Raw genomic sequence first — 24292 nt, 5'->3', positions numbered from 1 at the left:
GTACTGTTGTGTGTATGGAATTTTGTAAAGCTTAGCTATCCAATAAAAAAGTCTAAAACAAAGAACCCAATTTGGTAGCAGACAACAGAATGCAAGAGAAAGATTACTTCAGTAAATAACAGAATAACAACTTTTTTATCAATAAAGACACAACATAATTGGTAACCTTGAGAAATTGTTCAGAAAAAATAAGAAAATGAGTAACATTTTTTAATATGTAAGAGATCAACAAATTATATACACATTCATCTTGTTTCTATACAATTTGTGATATTGAGATCAAAATGTTTATCTATTGATCTGTTGTTTACGATATTGCACTTTAAAAGTAGACCATTGTCTTGCCCAGCAATGATTATCTTATATAAACAAAATCAATCCAATTTGAATTATATTCTTAAATTCATCGGAAAATTGATGTCAGTAGATTTACTTCTACATGATCTTCATTATTGTAATCTTCGATTAAAAATATCATAATTCATCTTCTGTAAACCTAACATCTGTTTTTTTCGCACAATATAGCACTGAAGAATTTAAAATTATCAGTCTTATAAAATTTCCATGTCTTGGGTTGTCATAAGTTGTGTCAATATATATCTATAGCCTCATGCCAATAATTCATCAATTTCCCTGAGAAGGTCGTCATCGTCGGCAGGTTCGCATCCTGTCATGTCTAAATCTTCTTTACTGAACTCTAACCATGAGTCATCACTTGTTTTCTTGGTAGGCGACCTGTAATATTATCAAATGATATATTCATTGTTGAAATAAATGTTAAATTTTAGTATATAATAACAATGACACAAAGATTTCTATATTCAAGTAGTAGTATACCATTATTGATTTTTTGAAGTCAAATTGTAATATGCTCAATTCTAATGAAGGACCTAATACATGTCATGCAAGTTCTTTCAAAGGTTTTGTGCTCACAAACACATTAACCTGCCACATTCTGTAATGTCTATCAAAAGTGTGGAGCATGTTATTCAGTGGTCATTGTTGACTGCTGTCAGTTATACTTTTTTTTCCTTTATTGTTTTGTGATAAATCAGGCAGTTTTATGTTTGTTGGTTCACAATTTTGTCATATCAAAACCTTTAATAGATGTCTATAAGTATAAGATTTGGCAACGGAATCTACAATGACTACCTAAAACCTTACAGATACAAAAGGGTCTGAATTGGAGGTCCTTCATTTCTTTTTTCTTCAATTTCTAGTTATCTTTTCAATCTTTATTCATTTTGCCTATTATTCTCTTTTCTTTATATTTTAGCACACCATCATTCTCTGTTTGCCTATTTTTCTGCATAAATTATTTGTTTTGCCCTCCTTGTTCGTCCTAAATTTTCCCTTTTTCTGCACTTTTTGTCCATCATTCTCTATTCTATAAACCCTATATGAATGCTTCAGAAAAAGGTTGAAAAAAAACCACCACAAATAATATATTCAAATATTTATGTCTATTCTGTTTGTTTTGCCCCCTTTTTCTGTTCTTTTTGTCAATTATTCTCTATTTTATAAACCCTATACAGACCCTCATATAAATGCGTCAGAAAAAGGTTGAAAAATTCAACACAACTTGTTTGTTCAATAAACAGATTACAATGAGTGCAAACATCCTTACATTTCAAGAAGATCATCAGTATCTTCTTTGGAATTTTCAGGAACAGAAGTAGATAATAATTCTAAATGCTCTGTAGAACTATCAACTTGGTCTGACTGAGCTGGATTACTAGTATCTGTGGTTTCTTGGAGAGTAAAACTGAATGTATCCAACAAACCACTCTTTGTATCTGGTACCTCTGTTTTTATTGGAGACTTATTTGGTTCTGCTATATCATTCAATATTGATTCTGTAAACAAAAGATTTGAAAAAAGTGAGAAAGAAATAAAATATTCAAATTTTTACATGTTCTCCCGAGAGGCCATTTTTAATTTCAAAAGGACTCCTTTTTTTTTACAAAAGAGTGAAGAAGATTTTCCTGACACCTGTCAAAGAGGTATAACTGGTATAAAGCTAATCTGATTTTTTTTTCTTCTTCTGAAAGTGATGCATTAATTAATTGCTAAGCATGGAGTAAATGAAGCTTCACTTTTGTTGAGTTGCTTAAAGAAGATTTTTCTATATTTGAATTCTTGATCATGTTGATATAGTTTCTTTTTATTACAAGGCCATTATAATGAAACGTATATTTATTAATTTTCTTGGGTTTCCAATTTTCGTGGATTGAGGAAAAATTGCTTTTTTTCTGTAAATTTGTTTTCATTGTTTTTCTATAGTTAAGGAGGCTCGTGGGTATAAGATTTTCAGAAAAAAAATAAACATTAATTTTTCATTACAAATTTTATTTATTAACTTAAGTAGTTGTTACTTTATCATATGGTGCAAAAATCATTCCAAAAATTTACTTCGTGTTGGCCCCAGGTGACTTTTAAAATGTAGATATCATTGATAAAGCTCCAAATTATCTCCCTTTGGTGCAAAAATGCCATTTTTTGGCATTAAAATTGAAATATCTTTTTTAAGTTCTTGGTGACCTATATTTTTTATTGTTGTTTTCGAATAAGCTGTACATCAACTAATTAATTGTAAAATTTAAGCGATTTCTGTAATTTAGTTCTTTTTTTATTTCAATATTACCGCTATTTCTTCTATTAGTTCAACAGAAAAAAAAGAACATTAACAAAAATGTATGCTTCTTTCGAAGGCAGATTGTGAGCGTAAATGAACGGTGACCCCATTTTTTTATTTCATTTTTCTATTAGGTATAAGATAAAGTTCATTTATAGAAAAATATAGAGACATCCTATATTAAATTAAGAATTTGATTTAGATCCGCGAGCCCCCTTAATATTTGAATATTTGTGAGTGGTTGAACATATAAATTTGATTCTCTCGTATCCACAAAATCAAACAAATACCAAAGCAACAGTAAATAGAATAGAAAACATAAGGAACTTTACCCTTTTTCACCGACACGTGTATGAAAGAGTGAAATTTAATGATTTAAATAAAGTTTCCCTTCAAATGTGTTATTTCAGGATTTTTTTTCAACATGTGTAAATAACAGGACTTTTTTTCACACATGTATGTGTAATAATTCAGTTTTTTTCCACATGTGTAATAATTAAGATTTTTTTCACCTGGAACAAAATATTTCAATGCAGCCAACATAATAAAACTTTTATTTTTTTTACCAAATTTTCTTGTGAATTTGTATGGAAATCATTGAACTAGAACCTTTAATTTTTATTGTGTAGCAGTTTAGAGAAAGACAAACTGACAACAACTAAAAGACAGTAATGTCAATTTTTAAAAGACTCAATATATAAATAAATATGTGGAACAAACTTTATAATTGCCCATAGTCTACAGAGTGAAAGAAAGGATTAGTTTGTTTAAATGCCATCTTCAAATAACATTTACCAACAGAAGTATCTTTTTAACCCTACTAGAAATAATTATATTCAAATTAACAGTAAGACTATGAATAAAGGGTGTTGTGTATAAAAATGGGAGTTACCATTTTCCTTATCACTGAAACCAATAGGGGTAATTTTCTTTCTTTTCGATTTTTCTTCAGTTTTATTAGCCTTCTTTTCTCTTTGTTTCTCAAGTTTCTTCCTTTTCTCTTCCATTATCTGAGAATATGTCTTGATACTTTCTGGTTCAGATTTCTGTAATTAAAATGTAAATCAGTCAATAATTAAATATTCGAAATACAAAATCTGCAGTAAGAGCAATTAAACTTTCTATGCAAATTTAATTGCCTATTCTCACTATAATTTTGACGGTCGTTGGGATTAAATAAATAATTAAAATCTCCTTCTATAAAAGATGATGAATGATATCTGAACCTATCAACAATGTGCAAATTTCTCTTACTCTTATCCTGTTGGGGCCTTAATAACATGACCACTATCCAAAATACCGTTTTTTGTTGTTGCTACAATGTCTCTTTTCAAGGCCAAATGAATGATATGCATTTTGAAATTGATGCACATTTTCTTAACCCTAGGCTTTTTATTGACATGTTTCTCAGGTTTAAGGTGCAGAGTGAGCCCAAATATGAGCTTCAAAATTAAAATCAGAAAAACTGGTATTACAGTGTTTGCCACACATAAAACTTTCAAAAAAGTGTAAAACCTAGGGCATATACTGTAAACCAACTAATTTTCGTGAGTAGAAAAATATTGCAAAGTTAAATCGTCGCGAATATGTAAAATTTGGATCTTTCCGTATTTAACAACATCAAGTTAATTAGAAAACTGCGAAATTAAATTGCCGCGAAATGGACTCAAAGGGCTAAACGTGAAATAAAGTATCCGCCAAAATAAGTTGGTTTACAGTAACCATTGATTGGGTTTTTTATTGAAAATTGTTTAGGGAGTGACTTCTTCTTATGCCAGGTTACTGTGAAGCAAAATATCGGGAAACATAGGGAAAAAGTTTTTTTTGGTGGAAGTGACCTTCTTTAGTCTGCCATACCCAGTTTCACTCTAACTGAGCACTTTAGTGGTTAAAATGTTCATTGGGACTCTACATGCAGACTACAGCAGAACACATCTATTGAGCATCCCTGTAATCTAGCTATCTAGATTCATAAAGTGGACAAAAATCTTCAAAATTGATGGGTTTTTTTTCCTCTCAATAAATTACCAATTCTGTAGCCGCAAAAAATAATTGTTTAGTGATGACAGAAAGAAGTGGCTGCAACAATAGGTAGGTTGTTGTATTTTCCCAAAAGATATCTTTAAGAATCATAAAGAATTTTTGAAAATTTTATATTGTAGGCCATATTGGTTTTCAAAAAGTGAATCCAAACTCCTTCTTTCCCACAAATTCATTCTTTTATGGAACACCTCTTACCTTTTCCTTATGTTTTTTGTGAGATTTTTTAGGAGGTGAAATACTGCTTTCATCATATTCTTCTTCATAAGAAGTAACTGAAAAATAAATCATGATCATGAACATAAAATTAGATGAATTTAAATAAAATCAGACATTGAAATATTTATACCAAATAACATGGGCACAATTTATTTTTACAGCCATATGTTAGCACTGAAAAACAAATCAAACACTAAAACATTGATATCAAGTTATTACCATGATTACTGGTAGGAACAACACAGACAATATCATGAAAACTAATTCTTTCTAAGGATGTACTTAGGTGAGGTTAGGTGAAAAATAATAAATTAAGAAGTTAAAATTGATACTATAAGCTGGTAGAGCATCAATTAAGGAATAAAATAAGCTAAAAATATTGATAGGTCATGGACCTCCTTTTCGAGATATTTGAGATTTAAAATATGTCGGGAAAAGGCTGACTCAGACTTTTACCTTATATTTGCATTGGTATTATTAGGTCTCAAAACAAAAGAAAGAAAATTAAGAATAATTCTTCTAAAATTTTGGTAAATGACCTTTCATGAGCTATAAAGTCTTATATATGAAAAAATAATTGGGTGTTATGGGGCAAAATATTTTACATTGTATTGTATGGAAAAACACTAAGGAGTCCGATCATTAGACAAAAATTCCAAAACCTCACCTAAGTACATCCTTAAGCGCATTACTCTGGATTCATTAATTTGTTTTTGGATATTTTATTTCATGGTTTTGCCAAAGTCTGCGTACAAGCATAAACAAAAAAAATAATTTTTGAACATTTAAATTTTTGGTTCATCTGCACCATTGAAATCCATAAAAATTATATTCGAATAATAAAGAGTCCACAGCATACCTTCTTTTTCATTTGTTGGCCAATTTTCAAAATATATATATATATTATTTTTTTACTCATCTTACATGTCTCATAGGCAAAGCAACCTTATGATCCATTGTTGTGATTACTAGAAGTATAGTCTAATATATATTTTGCATGTCAAAATACCTGTACGTTTACGAGCAGGAGGAACATACAATGCCCTTTCAATCTTTGGACCTTTTTTAGCTTCCTTTTTAAACATTCCAGATTCAGCAGCCAAGGAATCATTACTCGAGGAATCAAACAGATCTACGAAAGAAATATATTATATTTACACAAAAATAATTTAAATTTGTTTTTCCCACTAAAAGTATTTTTTTTTCAAAATCTAAATACTATGCAGTGGTCCACATACTCGAAAAAACCTTCTGTTCTATTTTCCCTTCAATCAAAGAAATTTCTGCCTTAAATTTTTTTGAAGGTCAAAATCATTGACCTTGACCATATTTACAGAGATCATCCAAATGTCATCACAACAGACAGTAAAACCAATGAGTGCCACCTAATCTGTGTTTTAATCAAATTGATCTTTTTCTTCATTCATTTGTTGTCTCCTATTTGTGTAAAAGTTGATATTCCTTGTAATTTTCCATTACACACTCAACTATATCTATTTCTTAAATTACTGTAAATTTGATCATTTTCATCGGAAACAATTTTTGCGTTTGAAGTTTGAAGACATATCTATTATTTAAAAGGACTCAAAAGTAGTAATCCATCATGTATTTAAATTTGTAGTTTTCCACTTGCTACAAATTTATCATCCCACAAATATTTCTTTAAAATGACGAAACCAAAGCAGTGTATGCATGATACTACATGTATTCGAAATGCGTCAATTTAACATGTGCTTCTTGAAAGGTTTTTACTTAACAGTACCAAACCATGTAAATCAAATTATCACATACCTATATTTGACTCTTTCTTTGTAGGTGCAACAGCTGCAATAGTTTCTGACACTCTGGAACTCCAGACATTAAGTTTACCTCGACCCTTGTTAAGGGTCCCAGGTTCCTGAGTCACTTTTTTGTCCTCAATGATTTTATTGATACGAGATAATGTACTTTTAATCTGACTTGTATTTTCATTGGACGATGATTGTACAGGTTCCCTCATCTCTCTTTGTCTATTTCCGTCTCTAGAACTGTCCTCGTCACTTAAGTTACGGACAATGACGATCTTTTTAAGATCACTATCTGTAACACTTGTGTCACTAGCACTATCACCGAGCCTGCTTTTAATCGACCCTTGACCCCATCTCCGTTTTTTCAATACCTCTTTCTTAACCTCATCTTGTTGATCATTTTCAATCGTCCTTTTCATAGAAATTTTCCTGGGCTCTAAGCTTATTGTGTCAGATTTTGAGGAAGAAACATTTGCACCAATGCCCAGACGACTTTTTATACTACCAGTAGATAATTTTATAGTTCCCCTTGTCAAATTGTCAACTTTTTCCTCAGGTTTTCCTTTTTTCGTCTCAAGCCTAGATTTTACACTAGCTTTGATCAGTGATCTCTGAAGATTGCCAACTTTAGCTTCAACAGAGTCACGAGACAGATGTGGTTTAGCATGTTTAGTGCTTCTAACATCAGGTGTATTTAGTTTACGCCCTAATCGGCTTTGAACACTGACTTTAGTTGTATCTGCAAAGAATAAGATCGTTTAAACAGCTATAGAATGGAAATGTGAAATCACATTCATATCTTTTGTTCATTAGTTGTTGTTTTTTGGTGTGATTTATAAGTGTTTCTTGGTTTTTTTTTTATATAATTTAGACAGTTGGTTTCCCTGTTTGAATTGTTTAACACTAGTAATGTTGGGGCCCTTTATAGCTTGCTGTTCAGTGTGAGCCAAGGCTCTGTGTTGAATGCTGTACTTTGACCTATAATTGTTAACTGTTTATACATTGTGACTTGGATGGAGAGTTGTATAATTGGCAATCATACCACATCTTAAATTTATATATATGTAGATTATACAGTGTTCTCCCCAGAAATTTTGGATAGCATCACATTTTGCGTAAAAAAAAATAACGTCATTTGTCGTGTCGCGTTGATGCTCTATTTCCTTTATATGTTTTAGTTTATATTGTTCAATTCATTAATACAATTAAACTATAACAACAAACAGTTGTTTCAGTTTATGTTTTCTTTATTCATTTATAGTTACAGAATTATTTTTTTCCTCTTGTGCCAAATAAAAATAAATATGTGCTTTCAGTTACCCATCAATAAGTCAAATGAATGAATGGTTCATTATAGTGCAACCTGTATATATATACAAAACTAAATATCTAGTACACAAAATTTTATCATGTTTATGAATTTCATTGTTTCATGGCACTGAATGAATTAGTCCCTGTTGTTTCTTATCTTTACATCAAAATGATACGTACTTTTAACAAAGTTATCTAACAAATAGTCTATTAATGCGTAGTTTTCTCTATTGGTATATTTTTTCTGTCTACCGTCCGTCTGTTGTCATTATCGTGAAATTGCGGATTTTTGTCATATCTGGTCCGGTTCCGATCCGTAGATTACACAAAAATGTGCAATGGCGGCAGTAGAAAAATTAACGAAAATGAGTCTTAGAATAAACATTGTTTGACAAGAGATTGTGAATGAATAAGACGCTTTTAATGCATTAAATGAATTAAACATAAACTTAAGCCAATTATGATAACTTTTTAAAGAAGTATAAAACTTATTTTAGCTCAAAACCAAAATTCTCGCTCTCGTATTACCGGAAGAGAAAGAAAGTATTTTTTTGGAGAGTTGCACAAATAAACGACCTTTTAAAAAAAAAATCGTTTTTGAATTTTCGTTATACAAAACAAAGATTTCGAATTGTTTTTGTGATTGCATTTTTCCATGTCGAAATTGGTGATTGCAGACACGTGGTATTAGTCATGTCACAAGTGTCAGCTTGGGATATTCGCATCCAAACAGTTATCACCCTGAGGGCAATTAACACCTGGCTATTTAATCTCTTAATTGCCTTTAGTGTCCGACTTAAAGGGATTACAATTAAAGGTGATATAATTTTTATGATCATAATCGATAATAGATGAAAATTGAGGACAAGTAATATAGCATTTAAACAGCCATCCATCATCGTCATAATCTAGTTAATTCTATAAACTGATTTCAATACCACTAAAAAAATCCTATAAAACTCTAGGAATTATTTAATGGGTACCTCTTATTTCTTTACAATTAAAGAATTGATTTTATTCTTTCTTACAGATGTGAGTATGCAACACCTTCTTTATATCAGATCAGATTTTATAAATAATGATACAATTTTCAATAAACTAATTCCTATTAAAATCTTATTTGTATTAGATTGTTCAAATAGCAAAGTTAAATCTTGAAAATCTAGTTTATTTTTCGTTTTTTTTCCCATCTTCCTCCCCTATATCAATTTCTAAAGAGGTGTAAGATTGACAGTTTTCCTTTCAGGGTCAGTGGTTATCTCTTGGCACTCTGGCTTCTTCACACAATAAAAACACAACACCACAATAGTGCTGAAAGTGGCATTTAACACCAATCAATCAATCAATCAATATATTATGAAGACCTGTTTATGAATTTATAAACAATGTTTACCTTTGCTTTTCTTTTCTTCTTCATCCACAATAACTTTCCTTTTTCTTTTTACTTGAGAAGTTGTGTGAATAATCTTTTTCTCTACATCTTCTATCAAATAAAAAGCAATACATTTATGTTTATAAATATATACATTAAAACTCAAACATGCTGAAAATAAGTATTTAGTCAGAAATTTGATACTGATCCATTATTCTGTAAACTTGGATTTTTCTGAAGTCCCCCTTGAAGAAAAAAGAAAGAACTTTAAATTAAATCCAGCGTGTTGAAGATTCAAAAAAATTCTGAAAGAAAAGAAACAAGAATGTGTCCTCAGTACATGAATGCCCCACTCGCACTATCATTTTCTATGTTCAGTGGACCGTGAAATTGGGGTAAAATCTCTAATTTTGCATTAAAATTAGAAAGATCATATCATAGGGAACATGTGTACCAAGTTTGAAGTCGATTGGAGTTCAACTTCATCAAAAACTACCTCGACCAAAAACTTTAACCTGAAGCGGGACAGACGGACGAACGGACGAACGAACAGACGGACGGACGCACAGACCAGAAAACATAATGCCCCTCTACTATCGTAGGTGGGGCATAAAAAATATTTTAAATTTAAATTCAAAGTACTGAGACAAATATTCAAGACCTATGTTTTATTTTACATTCTAATATGACGTGCTTCTTTTGCTTTGTGAACAAACCCCTGCTCTAAATCCAATAAAATTTGTTTGCACATGCGTATATTGACAGAAGAATGAATTTTATCAAATCATCATGCACTTATATATTTCCTTAACTTTAAATCACTTTCAAACTCATAAATGGTGCACATCATCGCTATCGCTCGGGCAAAAATAATCAAGAATATAATGCCTACCCATGTTAAAACTACAATATAGTATAGCTTGCATCAATTATTTCTTAATCAAAAGGACTTTCCATTAGTGACTCGTCATTGTGTTTGTGCAAGAACTGATTTTGTGTCATGCATTGATACTCCATATCCTTTATTTTTTATTATCAGCTATACTCCCAGTTAGATGTTTTGATAGATTACCCTTTCTGACAGCCCTTCTTATATCTTGTTGATACTGTACAGGTTCATACTCAGACTCCTCCCCTTCTTCCTCCTCCTCTTGTTCTGATTCGTCCTCGACCTCTCCATCCTCTTCCTGTGACTCCTCCTTCTGGAATTCTTGTTCTAAAATATTATATTCAACTATGTTAGAAAATGGATCACAAACTCATGACTAGGTTGTAATATTTTTCAATACACATGACACACAAGAGTTTGTGTTGAAGGCTGTACTTTGACCTATAATGGTTTACTTTTTACAAAATGTGACTTGGATGGAGACTTATCTGGCACTCATACCACATCTTCTTATATCTATATAATTTCAACTTTCTACTTTTTATTTATTACAACATCAATTCTAAATCAAACATTGCAAATTCCTACTTTTCATGTATGCTAAAATCAAGGTACTAAATTTCATTAAATTTATTAAAACATAAATATAAAAATGTTTTTTCCCATATTTTGTGGGCAAATACCATCTAAATATTTCAATATACTCTAGATGAATATGAATTTTGTATAGGATTATTTTTCTTCTATTAATGAACAGTTCTTTTCTAAAGCATAATTTTATAAAATTGGTGGAATATACTTTTTTACTTCAAAAATATATCTAGAATTCTATAAAACAAAATTATGGAAAATGTATATTACCCTGAAAAACAAAATCTCCCTAAACACTTGAATTACCTTCCCACTCCTCTGTAGCCTCACAGATATCAATTTCTGGTTCTTCCCCTAAATCATCTCCATCTTCAAAGATTTCTTCTTCTTCTTCTTCCTTCTCCTCCTCACTTTCTTCTTTCTTTTCAACTTTCTCCACCTTTTTCACTATGGCTTTTGGTTTCTTTTCAACTTTCTTACTTTTGGCAGATAATTTCTTGACGATTTTCTTTTTCTTTGGAGGTGGTTTCTTCTCTTCTTCTGCTTCCTCCTCCTCCTGGTACTTGTTTGCTTCACCTGTAAGATAAATGCAAAAAATAAAATTGACTTTTTTCAACTGTTATATATACGTAGCATATATATACAGCTATAAATTATCATAAGATTCTGGTGAAATATATTTAAGCTGATAAAAATAACAAATCTGCAACTTTTTTACACATCAAAAGTTTAGTACACTGCTACTTTTGCATAGGTACTATTTCTGTACCAAAAAATCTGTAGTATTGGAAATCTACTTTTAGTATTCAGTACTATTTTGTTACTTTAAAATTATTGTAATATTTAGGTACCTTTATTTTACAGTACTTAATTTGTACTTGAAATTTAAGTACTACAGATTTTTGGTTGCACGGTTACATTTTCAGCCTTTTGAAAGTTTGTCTTTTTTCAATCTCAGAAAGTTATGATGTTCAAACATGGAATACTGTGATTCTTGTTGGTAATATTTTTGTACCAATATTTTAAGTACAAATCAAGTACTGGAAAATACAAGTACCTATATATTACAATAATTCCAAAGTAAAGAAATAGTACTAAATATTAAAAGTAAATTTCCAATACTACAGATTTTAAGTACAGAAATAGTACCTGTGCAAAAGTAGCTGTGTAGGATGGAATTTGTTTCCCTTTTTTATTAAATATTTTCTAATGAGAATTTTTTATGTTTTCTCCAAATTTTCTCTTATTTAAATTACACATTCATTTATTTGCAATATACATGATATATGCACATTGCTCAAACATGTTTTAAACTTTCTTGGCCCCATACATTCAACAAGATTGCTGCAATATTTTACTCTATACCTCAGGAATAGAATACCTTAGCTGTATTTGGCAAAACTTTTAGGAACTTTTGGATCTCAATGATCTTCAACTTCTTACTTTATTTGGCCTTTTAAACATTTTTGATTTAAACGTCACTGATGAGTCGTTTGTAGACGAAACGCGTGTCTGGTGTAAGTGTAAAATAATAGTCCTGGTATCTATGATGAGTTTATTTATATACTTACAAATTTTGACAATTTTTCCACTCTTTAGTTCAATTAATCCCATTGACAACAAGGCCTTTGCTCGCTGTATCTCCTCTAATGATTTGACTTTAATGTTGTCCTCTTCACTCTCTGTAAATGTAATGAATAATCAAAACATAAACAAGTGTAATCTAAACACATTACATCAACAAAAATGATAATTTCCTTTGGTTGTCTTTTGATCGCGATATATCGTCATCAACAAGCAGTATAATAGATAAATATTAAGTCTTATTTATAAGGACTCTGAAATACATAGCTTTTAAACCTTTAAATTTCCATCTGGTTAAGTATCAATAATACCATGAAAACTATCAGAGATAATATCTATTAAACATGTTAAATTTTATGGATGTATACCTGTTTTATCTTTAATTTTACTGAGATTGATTTTTTTCTGTGGAACACCTGCAGGTCGCCCCCTGTTTAAAGATGTTGATGGGTAATTCCTATCCCTATTTAAACGTTCATGGACTGGTCTTCGATTTGGTGAATAACTGTCCTGAGGTCTGAATACTGAATTTTTAGGAGGAGTTCGCCTTCTTGGAGATGTACTTCTGCGTCGTGGAGAGGGACTTCTGTACCTGGGAGACCATCTCCTCGGTGACCTACTACGATCTCTTGAGTAAAATGGGGATCGTCTTCTCCTAGGTGAAGGTGATCTTGATTGTCTTCTCCATGGAGACAAACTTCTAGGGGTGGGAGATCTGCTATATCTGCTGTCATAACTTCTTCTGTCTGGACTAGAATCATATTTTGGAGATGATCGTGGAGGGGACTTATTCAACTTTGGTAAAAACGGTCTGCCAATAAAGTAGTCTATATCTGGAATACTAGCAACCGTTGCCTGCTTAGATACAACAGGGATAGTCTGCACTGTCTGTGGTAATACCGGCTTTATTGAAGTGATGGCCTGAATTGAAGAAGGCTGCACTGATGTGAAAGCTGATTTGCCTGACTGAATTGGTGTGATTGTCTGGGATGGAGCTACGGCAGTCAAGGTTGACTTATTAGGAGCAGTGACTGTTCTCAAAGATGACTGGTTAGATACTTTGACTGTTCTCATAAATGATTGATCAGAAGTTGTGACTGTTCTTGATGATGACAGATTGTTTGTGTCAGTTTTAGCTGAATCTAGTGACTGTAATTTCACTTTAGTACTTTCTGGTTCTAAGAGTTTCTTACTTTTCACAGGTGAATTCTTGTCACTCTCAACTTCAGAATCTATAAAAATTAAAAAGCATATATATATGAAAAATTTATCATGACAACTTCTTAAGATTTTAACTTTATTATTTATATTGTATACATATATTAATAGTACAGTGGTGCCCTTTTTCGACAAAAACAAATGAATCTGAGAAAAAAATCTGTCTGCATGAAAATCAATAAAAAAAAATTGTGAAATCATCTTTTGGAAAATTCAGAATACACTATTTGTACTAATTATTCAGTCTTGTCTTTTTCATGTTAAATAAACTATCAATTATCATTTATTTTTGAATACCAATAGTGTACCAATCAGATGTTTAAACTTGCACTGATATGTCTTTTTACTTGTATCACTAAATGGCAGACAAGCTGAGTGTGAACATAGTTTGTTGTAAGCAATAATAATTATGTGAAAGCATCACTTCATTTGTAGAGCTTGGAGCTAACTTTCCGAAGCACCATAGATTTTTCATGATGCTCATGTTGCTCAGTCTTAAGTATTCTATGCTTTGCCAGTTTTTATTATAGACCTATCATGCTTATGAATTTAAATGTTTCTTTGCTCTAGAGCTTCAATCCTCATTTTCAATATCCTATGCTATCATATTAATACCACGACATATTTCTACAAGTTACTCTTAACCTTAGAAATCTTAATTTGTGGCAGTAAAACTGGTTACCTGCCTACGGTTATTAAAAGTAAAGTGCAATGCAGAAGTAGGTGACTTCATGAGCAAGGAAGAAGTTTAAATGAAGTTACCAGCCTTGGTCACATGTATACCATGGAAGTGAAAAACATTAGTTTGTCTAATACATGTCATAATGCTAACAGTATGACAAATTATTTGCCTTCATGAATATCCAATAACAAAATGTTACATGACTTGTCCCCTTCCTGGGTACTTACCTGAGAAGTGAACAACAACAGGCTGTATGACTGGTGCCCCAGGTATTGCAGTTAGTTGTTGTGGTGGCTGCTGTCCAAACAATGGTGGAGGAAAACTGGTATCTGGCAACTCTTCTGTTAAGAGATTTCAATGAAAGATATTTTTTTGCATCAAGAGAGTGCCTTATATGTGTGGTAATAAGATACAATGTAAATAAGGATTTTTACAATTTTTTGTTTATTTACATTTAAAGATAAAAACATGGGAAATTTGAAAGATTTGATTTTTATTTTTTTATTTTTTATTTTTGGTGTTTTAACGTCACTTTCAAGCACTGCATTTAGGCTATTTTATGGCGGTCAGTTTTTATTGGTGGAGGAAGCCAGAGTGCCAGGAGAAAACCACCGACCTACGATAAGAAAACTGACAATCTTAGTCAATTCAGATTAGAGTTGAGGGAAATTGGAAAGAAATTAGATCCTTAATATCAGTCCTGTATAAACCTATTGGTTCAAAGAATTACTACTTCAACTACTTCATTCGCCAACAAGAAAACGGAAGAGTTGGAGATAAAAATCCTGTTAAGATATATATGTAACCAAATCAAAACATTTAAATTATGTCACATTTATTTCCCTTAGTCTTAGCTTTTTTTACAGTTAACAAAACACAAAAAAAATTAATAAAATACAGGAACATTTCATATATAATAATAAGTTCAGTTCTCTTTATCTCTTGAAGTATGCAAATACTTATACTCTTGGTTTGAAAGTATGTGTGTTGGAGCATTACTGATCAAGGTATTTCTAGAAAAGCCTTTTCGACCTAGAAATTTATAAAGTTTTATTTTCATATAAGATCCTACTAACAAATTGATGTGTCGAAAAAATACCCTTCCTGGCGTCTATCAGTATATTAACCAATTTGCAAATCAACAATATCTCAGTTTGTTCTTAATTACCTGATAGAATCGGCTGAGTCTGCAGAGGTGGTGCACCTGGAACCACTGGTCGAGTTTTAAAATGTTGGTACTGACAATTAGAACGGGTACAACCTACTGGTTGGTTCTCCCAGTAACATGGTATGCCTTGTCTATTTCTCTAAAAATAGAAAGATTTTAAGTTGAATACTAACAAGGTTATCATGCATTTCTAGACATAAAAGGTAATGTCTAATTGATATCATTTTGTATAAAATGTTTAAAAGACAATTGCATTTTGTAACAGTCAATTTGATTTTGTTAATATATATAAACTATGCCTAGTCCTTGTAAAATGTTGTAAGCACTGAAGGGTTAAGATTGCTTTAATTTATCAGTGGGAATTAAATTAAATATTGCATTGTTTAAAGCATTGGCTAATTCTTGACAAAGGAAGATAACTCAAATTCTTAAAGATGACTTTAACAATGACATCATTGATACTTTTCAAACGGATATGAGATTCCTGCTCCTTGCAAAAGTTATATATAATTTTCTAGACAAGTACAGCATTTTTTTGTGACTTGAATATCTGAACAGTCATTGATTTGACATAGCTGGGGTTTGAACTCATGATCTTAGACACACATTTTTTTTTCAAACTACCACTAGACTAAGGCCATAGTTATTTTATTTTTAGTTTTACGAATCAGCTGACCCTAACTTTTGCAGAATTGGAAACAAAAATAAAATTGGAAAACAACAATTTTTTTTTTTTTAATTTTCCGCCCACCGTGGTGCTTTGCTGTAAAAAAATAAATAAATTGGTTTTTAGTTGTATTTTTTCGATACGACTCTGTACAGCGCTTGAAAGAATAGGAATTTACGCTTAGCGATCAATGTTAGAAAGGAATTGAATGTCGCGGTGGTTCTGTCCATAGTTGTTTTTGATTTTGATCTTGTGGTAATCAAGAACAAATTTGTAAAAGGGCAGTCTGATACATCTATTGGCCAAATAATATCAAATGAACTTGAAGGTGTTAGTGAGAATCCAATCAAGAGTGCTTACGGCAGTGGATCGTTAGAGGGTATGTCATCTGTTTCTCATGTGGGAAGAGACGTGTAGTATACAGTGCTGCAAAGCTTACCATACAACAGGAAAGAACATTGATCAGAGTCCAAGAGGAACTGCTTTATGTGTGTGGGAGTGTCCTGTTTCCAGGGTGTGTGTATCAAGACAAAGTCATTGTCAGGGAGTCCTTGTCCTGTGAAAGTCTGATGGAGGTGACTTATTATGCAGGTATGTAGTTTTAAATTAGAATTTCATCAAGATGAAAAGCAATTCTTAACAAGAAGTAATTGTAACAGGATGCTGTTACGAAGTCTCCCAAACAAAGCTCCCATAACTCGCCTTTCATATGGTCCCATGTTCATTTGATTTGATTTTTTGTCCCATACAAGAATATATATGGCTTACTGGTGGGGATCTCCACCATTTACAAGTATTCAAACAGGAGGGGGTGGTGGTGACCCCCAGGGACTTAACCTACATTTCATATGACTTTTTTTATTGTCCCTTACAAGAATATATATAGTTATGGGGTGGGGATATTGACGGTTTACAAGTTTTCAAACAAGAGGGGGTGGGATGACCCCTAGGGACTTTCCTTTTATTTCATTTCATTTGTTTTATTGTCCCCTACAAGAATATATATGGTTTAGGGGTGGGGATCTGGACCGTTTACAAGATAATAGCACATTCTAAAATTGAATGGGATGGGGATGACCCCCGGGGACTTCCATTTAATTTCATTTGATTTGTTTTATCGTCCCATTCAAGAATATATATGGTTTAGGGGTGGGGATCTGGACCGTTTACAAGATAATAGTACATTCTCAAATTGAACGGGGTGGGGGTGACCCCTAGGGACTTCCCTTTAATTACGTTTGATTTGTTTTGCCGTCCTATTCAAGAATATATATGGTTTAGGGGTGGGGATCTGGACCGTTTACAAGATAATAGTACATTATCAAATTGAACGGGGTGGAGGTGACCCCTAGGGACTTCCCTTTAATTACTTTTGATTTGTTTTGCCGTCCTATTCAAGAATATATATGGTTTAGGGGTGGGAATCGGGACTGTTTACAAGATAATAGCATATTCTCAAATTGAAGGGCGTGGGGATGACCCCCCAGGGACTCACCCTATATTTCATGTGATTTGTTTTATTGTCCTATGATCATTTCTGAAGATTGCGTGTGTTTATCACTTACAGTTTTCAAGTTATATTCATTTGAAAAATTTATAAAAAAAAATCCCATAGGGTTCTATAGTAAACCCCTCCCTTCTTTCTGCCCCCCAAAATACCCCTTAATAGACCCAAATGCACAAACGAAAGATTGATGGCTCACCTAGACATATTAGTTTAACATTCTATGAACCCCTAAGTAAATCTGACAAGCGGTTTTGGAGAAACACTGCGGACAAGTTCATTTTTAAAAGTGGCGGAAGAAGAAGAAGAAGAAGAAGAAGAAGAAGAAGAAGAAGAAGAAGAAGAAGAAAAATAATAAGAACTGAGCAAAAACAATAAGTCTCCAAACTTTGTTTGGGAGACTTAAATATGAAAGTATGCAACATTTGTGTGTTGGTGAAATGCATGTAAACACTATTTATAGCTGTGATTTTGTAGTAGTTTCTGTCTGAGATTTTTTTTCTTATATGTGAAAAAAACATATTAGTAGCCTATAGCAAACAGCTCTGACTGAATCTTAGTTACTTAGGATAGTCTGTCCAACTTTGCCCCAGGATATCATTTGAATTGTCTCCTAGAGGAGGGAATCAAAACCCTCATACACAAACATGATTGGAGTCTCAAACAATTTTGGAATCTAAATTGTTTTTTTCAGTTTAAAACAAAATTTCTATTATATATATACATGTATAAATATATTAAAAATGTACAAGGTAGAAAAAGTGGTATGATATGATTGAATCACTGGCATAAATAAAACAATTTCTGAGATTTTTTTCATTTTTCATTTTAAATAGGTATCACACAGGTTTTCAATGATTTTTGCTTTTTTTGCGGGGACTTTGAAGACATTGCAAACAATCCTGAAATAGTTTAGCTCAAGGAAGACTTCAGTATTGTGTGAAGGATGCATTGGTAGAGGAATGAAACCTGCAACCAGGAATGCCAAAAAAGTTAAAAAGTCCACAAAATGAACATTGAACTGTCATTGTCATGTCTGTTGTATTGTAAAAAAAAATTAAAAAGTATTTATACTTGAATTAATTTTTTTTTTAATTCCAGATATTAAAAGCACATAGATACTGACATTAAAGAGTATTAAATCAATCCATGGTCACAGCACAAGCGCATGTCATCATTTGTGAAGTTCTGCAGTTTGTTTTTGGAAGGTCTTTTGTTTGGAAGTTGTTTTTTTTTTCTTCTACCCATTCTTTTCTTTATAGGTGTCCGTAAAACAAAAGAAAAAAAAAGAAAAAGAAAATCTTGAATTTTTTTTAATTTTTTTTTTTGTCCTCCTACCCATTGGTTTTGTATGAAAATTTCGTAAAACTAAAAATATAATAACTATGGCCTAATTAGGTCTATAAAAATGTATATTCATCTAATTCAATATACCTCAAACACATCAGTGGGAGGCAGATCTGCATGTCTGTATGGACAATTTGCTTTTGAGCAGATTCCTTGTTGCCAGAATGTACAGGTCACCATTGAACTCTTAGCTGCTTCACAATGTCTAAAGGCACAATTTTCACCCTGGAATCATTCAATATACATGTTAAACATTAATTTATGATACATGTACTTGTAATACAATACAAATTTCTAAAACCTGCCCAAATTAAACTCTTCAATTAGGAGGGTCAGGTACTCGCTTATAAAAATTTAGTTTTGATGTCAGATCTTGTTTCCCTGTTGACATCACTAACAATTTTTTTCTGAGCCCGACTAAAACTTGTCTTTAATCATGTTTATTTTTCTGAATTTAACCTGCTTGCTTGGTTCAATTTTTTTTCTTTTCAAAGTTATATTTTGTTAAAATTATATAAAAATTTAACAAGTCAAAACAATTTTAGTCAAGGTGTATAGTACATGTACCATGCATATATAAAAAGTACAAATAAAGCATGATTTGTTTCCCTTAGATTAACTCAAAATAACATGAATAAGTTAATATGTTCAGATGTTTTTTTGGGTTTTTTTTGTTTGTCTTTTATGAAATTTGGCATCAACATATGCATGATATGCATGATTAAGGGATATTCTTGCATATATAACATGTATAAGTTTTTTCATAGAGAATCTTTGTTTTATTATTTTCTTGCTTTGTGTCAATCTGTTTATATATTATAAACCTCTCATGCTGACTTTTGCAGTTTGTATATATAAATTTGACACATGTACATGTATAACACAAGTTAGCGAAGGTTGAAAGTGCACAAACAAGTTAATTGACCATCACTTCTTAAATGTTTTGGTGGTTCAGTGGTTGTCTTTTGTTGCTTTGTACCATATATACATAAATATATTATTTTTGATTGTTCTAATATTGGTTTTCCGGTTTTTCTTGTTGTTTTGCCGTGCCATTGTCAATTATAGCTCATAATAGCTTGTTGAAGGCTGTCGAAGTACTGTTATTGGTCAAATTCACACCATTTTGTCTTGATTTTCTTTTTATTTAAATAGCAATCATACTTAACACATCCTAAATTTTATAAAGAGAGCATTATGCAATGCATTTTGAATATATGTAGATTGTATATAGTTCTCATGTATATTGAGTAAATACATGTTTGTTAACATGTTAGAGTTAGACTAAACATGGTCTCTAGATGTCCTAGCTATGTTTGTACTGCTGGATTACTGTCTAGCTTACTTTTACCCCAATGCAAACCTTAAATAAATATATATACATGTATCTATAAAAGTACATCTAAATAAAAAAAAGCTACTTACCTTTGAACAGTTAGAATTGTAGTAGAAATGACAATCGTTTCCATAAGCAGACATGTTGAATTGTCACTGTTAGAAAAAGTTCTTCAAATATCTTGTCCTTGAATGATTCTCCAACACAGAAGGTTCCTTGAATATTTTAATAGTCTTTCTTCAAATGTCAAATGTCATTTTTATGATATAGTCTTTAAATTCTTAATAATATTTTTTTCTTTTTATTCACAGTACATCTCTTTCTGTATAAAATTAAACTTATTTTTATATGCTAAATACACAATGATTGCATATAATTATAATAAAATGCTGAAAAGAAATTATGATCAGTTAAAAAATACAAACAAAGTTTTATAAATAAATTATTTCAGGGATCCTTGCAACATTCCTATTAAAATGAGTCATCAGCTTACTAAAATTTCAAAAATATATAAGAATCTTACATTGGTTGTTTGAATCAAAAATTTTCAGAATTGTGTCATGAACTCAACTTTCTAAAGTTCAAAAAATGCAACTATCCCTGGTATTGAATACACATAAATAATATGTAATCACAAACAATGTTTAGCATGATTAGTTTAGTTACAAATATATGTAAATATTTTTTTAACCCACCTAGTTGAATTAGTTCATGTAGTTGAAAGGTATTCAAATCAAAGTTCAAACCAAACCAATTCGTAATCGCTCCTTTTTCTTAATGGTGACCAAATTCACAATGCTATTCACAACATTGCCTCATTTAACCACCTTCACCCTTTAATTTTCATTTTGTCAAAGTGACAATACAGTCTTGACAGAGATTTTTCATATACATATATACACGATATATCAATACAGAGCAAAAATATTAAATGCATACACATTATATGTACAAAAATGAATTCAACATTTTTAATTTAGTGTTTAAAAAATTTCAACAGCAAACAGTTCAAACGTTGATTTTTTTCTCTAAGTTAAGCTACTGTTTTTTCAAAAAATGTTAGCTCAATGTGTATGGTGTGTTTTTTTTTTTTTTTGGCGGTGCAAGGTGCCCGTGGTTGTTTAAGTGCAGCTGCAATTGTACAGCTGATGAAGTTAAAAATAGGAATTAACATGTGTTTTTATCAATCAATCTTAAAACACAGGACTACCTCATTTGTTCTTGATTAGCTCTTTTTAAGTACAGTTAAATGTGTATTAAACAATTAGATATGTACACTTGTCCACATGAATAACATGATGTCACCAGCATTGTAATACATCATATCACCTCCATACCCTCCTGAAAAGCAAGGCCATCTGGCATTATTAAATAATTGAAACTACATTGTATCATAAACAGTATGTGTATACAGACAGAAACAATAAATGTAACTATTTTAAGAACTTTGAAAAATATTACATGTATGTGCTGAATTTTTTCTTCAATTCAGTGTTTTATTTTGACGACTTTTTCATGTATTTAAAATACATGTACATGTACAGAAATCAGACATGTAGTATTTTACTGTTTTAAAACAATTTCTGATGCTACAAAATGAACACAATATTTTGAATGAACATGATGAAATCATATGAATATTTGTGTCAGGGGCGGATCCAGCCATTTTAAAAAGGGGGGTTCCCAACCCAGAGTAAAGGGGGGGTTCCAGCTATATGCTCCCATTCAAATGCATTGATCGGCCAAAAAAAAGGGGGGTTCCAACCCCCGGAACCCCCCCTCTGGATCCGCGCCTGTGTGTAGGAGCCATACATTTTGTACATCTTTGTAAATGCATGATGTACAATGATGTATGGTTGAATTATTACCTTTACAAAAATACATTGCCTTTAAAATTTATACTTTTTTTTAACAATTACGTCAAAGAACTTTAAGTTTAACAATTCTACTCTGACACCAACTTATTCTTATTTCATGTTTTTTGTATTTAGAAGATTAAGTAGGAATTTCTGATCTTTTTAATATATACATGTACAATGATGTATATCTATTTATAACAAACTTATCACTATTTACTAAAAATTGTAGGGCAAACTGCTTAAAATTATCATGATTAAACTAGACATGCTAGAAAAATGTAGAAGACTCAAATTGAAATCAACCTGCCAATGCTAATGAAAGACTACACATGTGACATAATTATTCCAACAAAATAAAAATAAAAATGGCTCATTTGACCTGTTTGAAGGAATATTAAAAGGATCGATCAAGCAGACTTGGTTTTTTTGTCTAATTCAATACGACATTTATATAAATATGTTTTCAGAAATAATATTGAGAATGTTGGTCAGTTAACATGGTTAAACACAAAAACCTTTAACATGTATCTACTTGCCAAAAAATAAATGGGAATTGATATTTAAGACTGAAAAATAAATAAACCTGTTATTAAATATGATAATGTAGGGTACTACAAATACAATGTATAAATGTATAATGAAAAATGTACAAACAACATTGAAGGTCAGGGATACAATTGTAATTATGTTCAAGTACATGTACAATGATGTACAAACATATATCTATAACTATCTCCTTCACTGCCCCTTTCTAGCGTCAGTTTACATTGCATACAAAGCTCATACATCACTAACATGATACAAACACACATTAAACAAAGTTCTTTCTATCTTCTATCTCCAAATACTTCTCTGGTAAGTTTCTGACACACAGAAATAATCTAGCTCTAAATAATGTACTAGGGATCAGAAAAAAGAATATGCTAATGAAAACAAAAATAAGATGTGGTATGGTTGTCAATGAGACAACACTCCATAAGAGATCAAATGACACATAATTGACAACTATAGGTCATGTAGGTCACTGTACAACCTATGTTTCCAAATTGTTACTGAAAACTTCCTGTGTGTCTTTTACCATAGCCTTGCCCTTGGATCCTGACCAAACCCTTCAATTTTTTCATAAGTACAATGAAGTACAGCTACAATGTTCATATACATGTATACTGTTGAGAATTAAGCCATGATCACAGGCTTATTTTGTAAAATCTTGGTAGGTTTATAATACTTCAGTGTTTTCATTCTTACTAGGAATCAGTGTAGGATGTTTAAATTTATCGGGAGTCTCCCTATGCAACCATATCGATCTTAACCAATTGAAAACCAACTTAAAGGGTGGTAACATTTTATGTGTAATTATTGTTGTCTTTTGCCCCTTTCCTTGATCTGACCAAGCCCGGCTGATCCGGCCGCTTGAACATTTGACGCATACCGACAATCACTTTTCCATTGTGGCGTCAGATATTTTGTTTTATGACGTCAAAATTTAACGGGAACCTGTATGATATCCAGCAATTGCGGACAAATAGCGATGAGGTGTATTTACTTCAGATATGACAGAAATTTTGGCAAATGCCTTGAAATGGAACCAATAAAAAAAGCAAGGGGCAAAAACTTGTTTCATCCATATTCCTTCATATTCCAAATTTCTCTTAAAAATGAAGCTTTGCTAGATGTTGACATCAAAGACTTCAAGTTCAAAGACAAAAGCATCATAGAATGATAGGATACACAAAAATTTTTGACAAAGGATCAGTGTACAATGTACATGGTTTCTTTTAAATCATGGCTACCATTCACGCCTTTTCACCGACAGCATAAGTTACCTGTTTATTAAAGAACCGTTTTTGTCAACAAATATTGACAATAACAAAGGTAACCTGTAATGAATTAATTCTCTAATTGTAAAAGGTTGTGTATGGCCATTTCTGATTTCACAATGCATTAATGACGTCACAATCGATTATAAACAAAGATTCGGTTTCGGGACAGGGGGTTGAATATTATCCGTGAATGCAGTTGTAGGTTCAAAATAACAATCTTATAAAAGGGCAATACATAAAAAATCACTTTGATGAATTTT

The 24292-nt window shown here is 31.5% G+C and overlaps 1 protein-coding gene and 1 long non-coding RNA gene across 2 annotated transcripts; one reads left to right on the top strand and one right to left on the bottom strand.

Annotated features, from left to right (window-relative positions):
- Positions 1-196: 196 nt before the first annotated feature.
- On the bottom strand, positions 197-24180 carry LOC139481821 (zinc finger CCCH domain-containing protein 11A-like). Its single transcript, XM_071265330.1, has 16 exons — positions 24036-24180; positions 20440-20672; positions 19102-19239; positions 15497-15635; positions 14556-14669; positions 12797-13660; positions 12416-12526; positions 11151-11420; positions 10437-10580; positions 9386-9475; positions 6686-7420; positions 5904-6026; positions 4874-4950; positions 3528-3681; positions 1628-1856; positions 197-735 (listed from the first exon to the last, which is right to left on the bottom strand). Exons 2-16 carry the CDS (start codon positions 20491-20493, stop codon positions 609-611), a joined length of 3369 nt encoding a protein of 1122 aa, XP_071121431.1. The 5' UTR covers positions 20494-20672; positions 24036-24180; the 3' UTR covers positions 197-608.
- LOC139481823 (uncharacterized) lies at positions 22270-22737 on the top strand. The gene is made up of 2 exons (XR_011654701.1): positions 22270-22381; positions 22677-22737. It is a non-coding gene; the product is annotated as an uncharacterized lncRNA (long non-coding RNA).
- Positions 24181-24292: the final 112 nt, after the last annotated feature.

Source organism: Mytilus edulis, chromosome 7, assembly GCF_963676685.1.
Source record: "Mytilus edulis chromosome 7, xbMytEdul2.2, whole genome shotgun sequence".
Lineage (NCBI taxonomy): Eukaryota > Metazoa > Mollusca > Bivalvia > Mytilida > Mytilidae > Mytilus > Mytilus edulis.
This window is presented reverse-complemented; position numbering and strand designations above follow the sequence as displayed.

Coding starts and splice junctions, on each gene's coding strand:
- LOC139481821 (XM_071265330.1), bottom strand. CDS start 20,493: ATGTCTGCTTATGGAAACGATTGTCATTTCTACTACAATTCTAACTGT. Junction 13,661..14,555: donor TGTTGTTGTTCACTTCTCAG/GTAAGTACCCAG, acceptor TAATTTTTATAG/ATTCTGAAGTTGAGAGTGAC. Junction 736..1,627: donor ACTGATGATCTTCTTGAAAT/GTAAGGATGTTT, acceptor ATAATATTACAG/GTCGCCTACCAAGAAAACAA.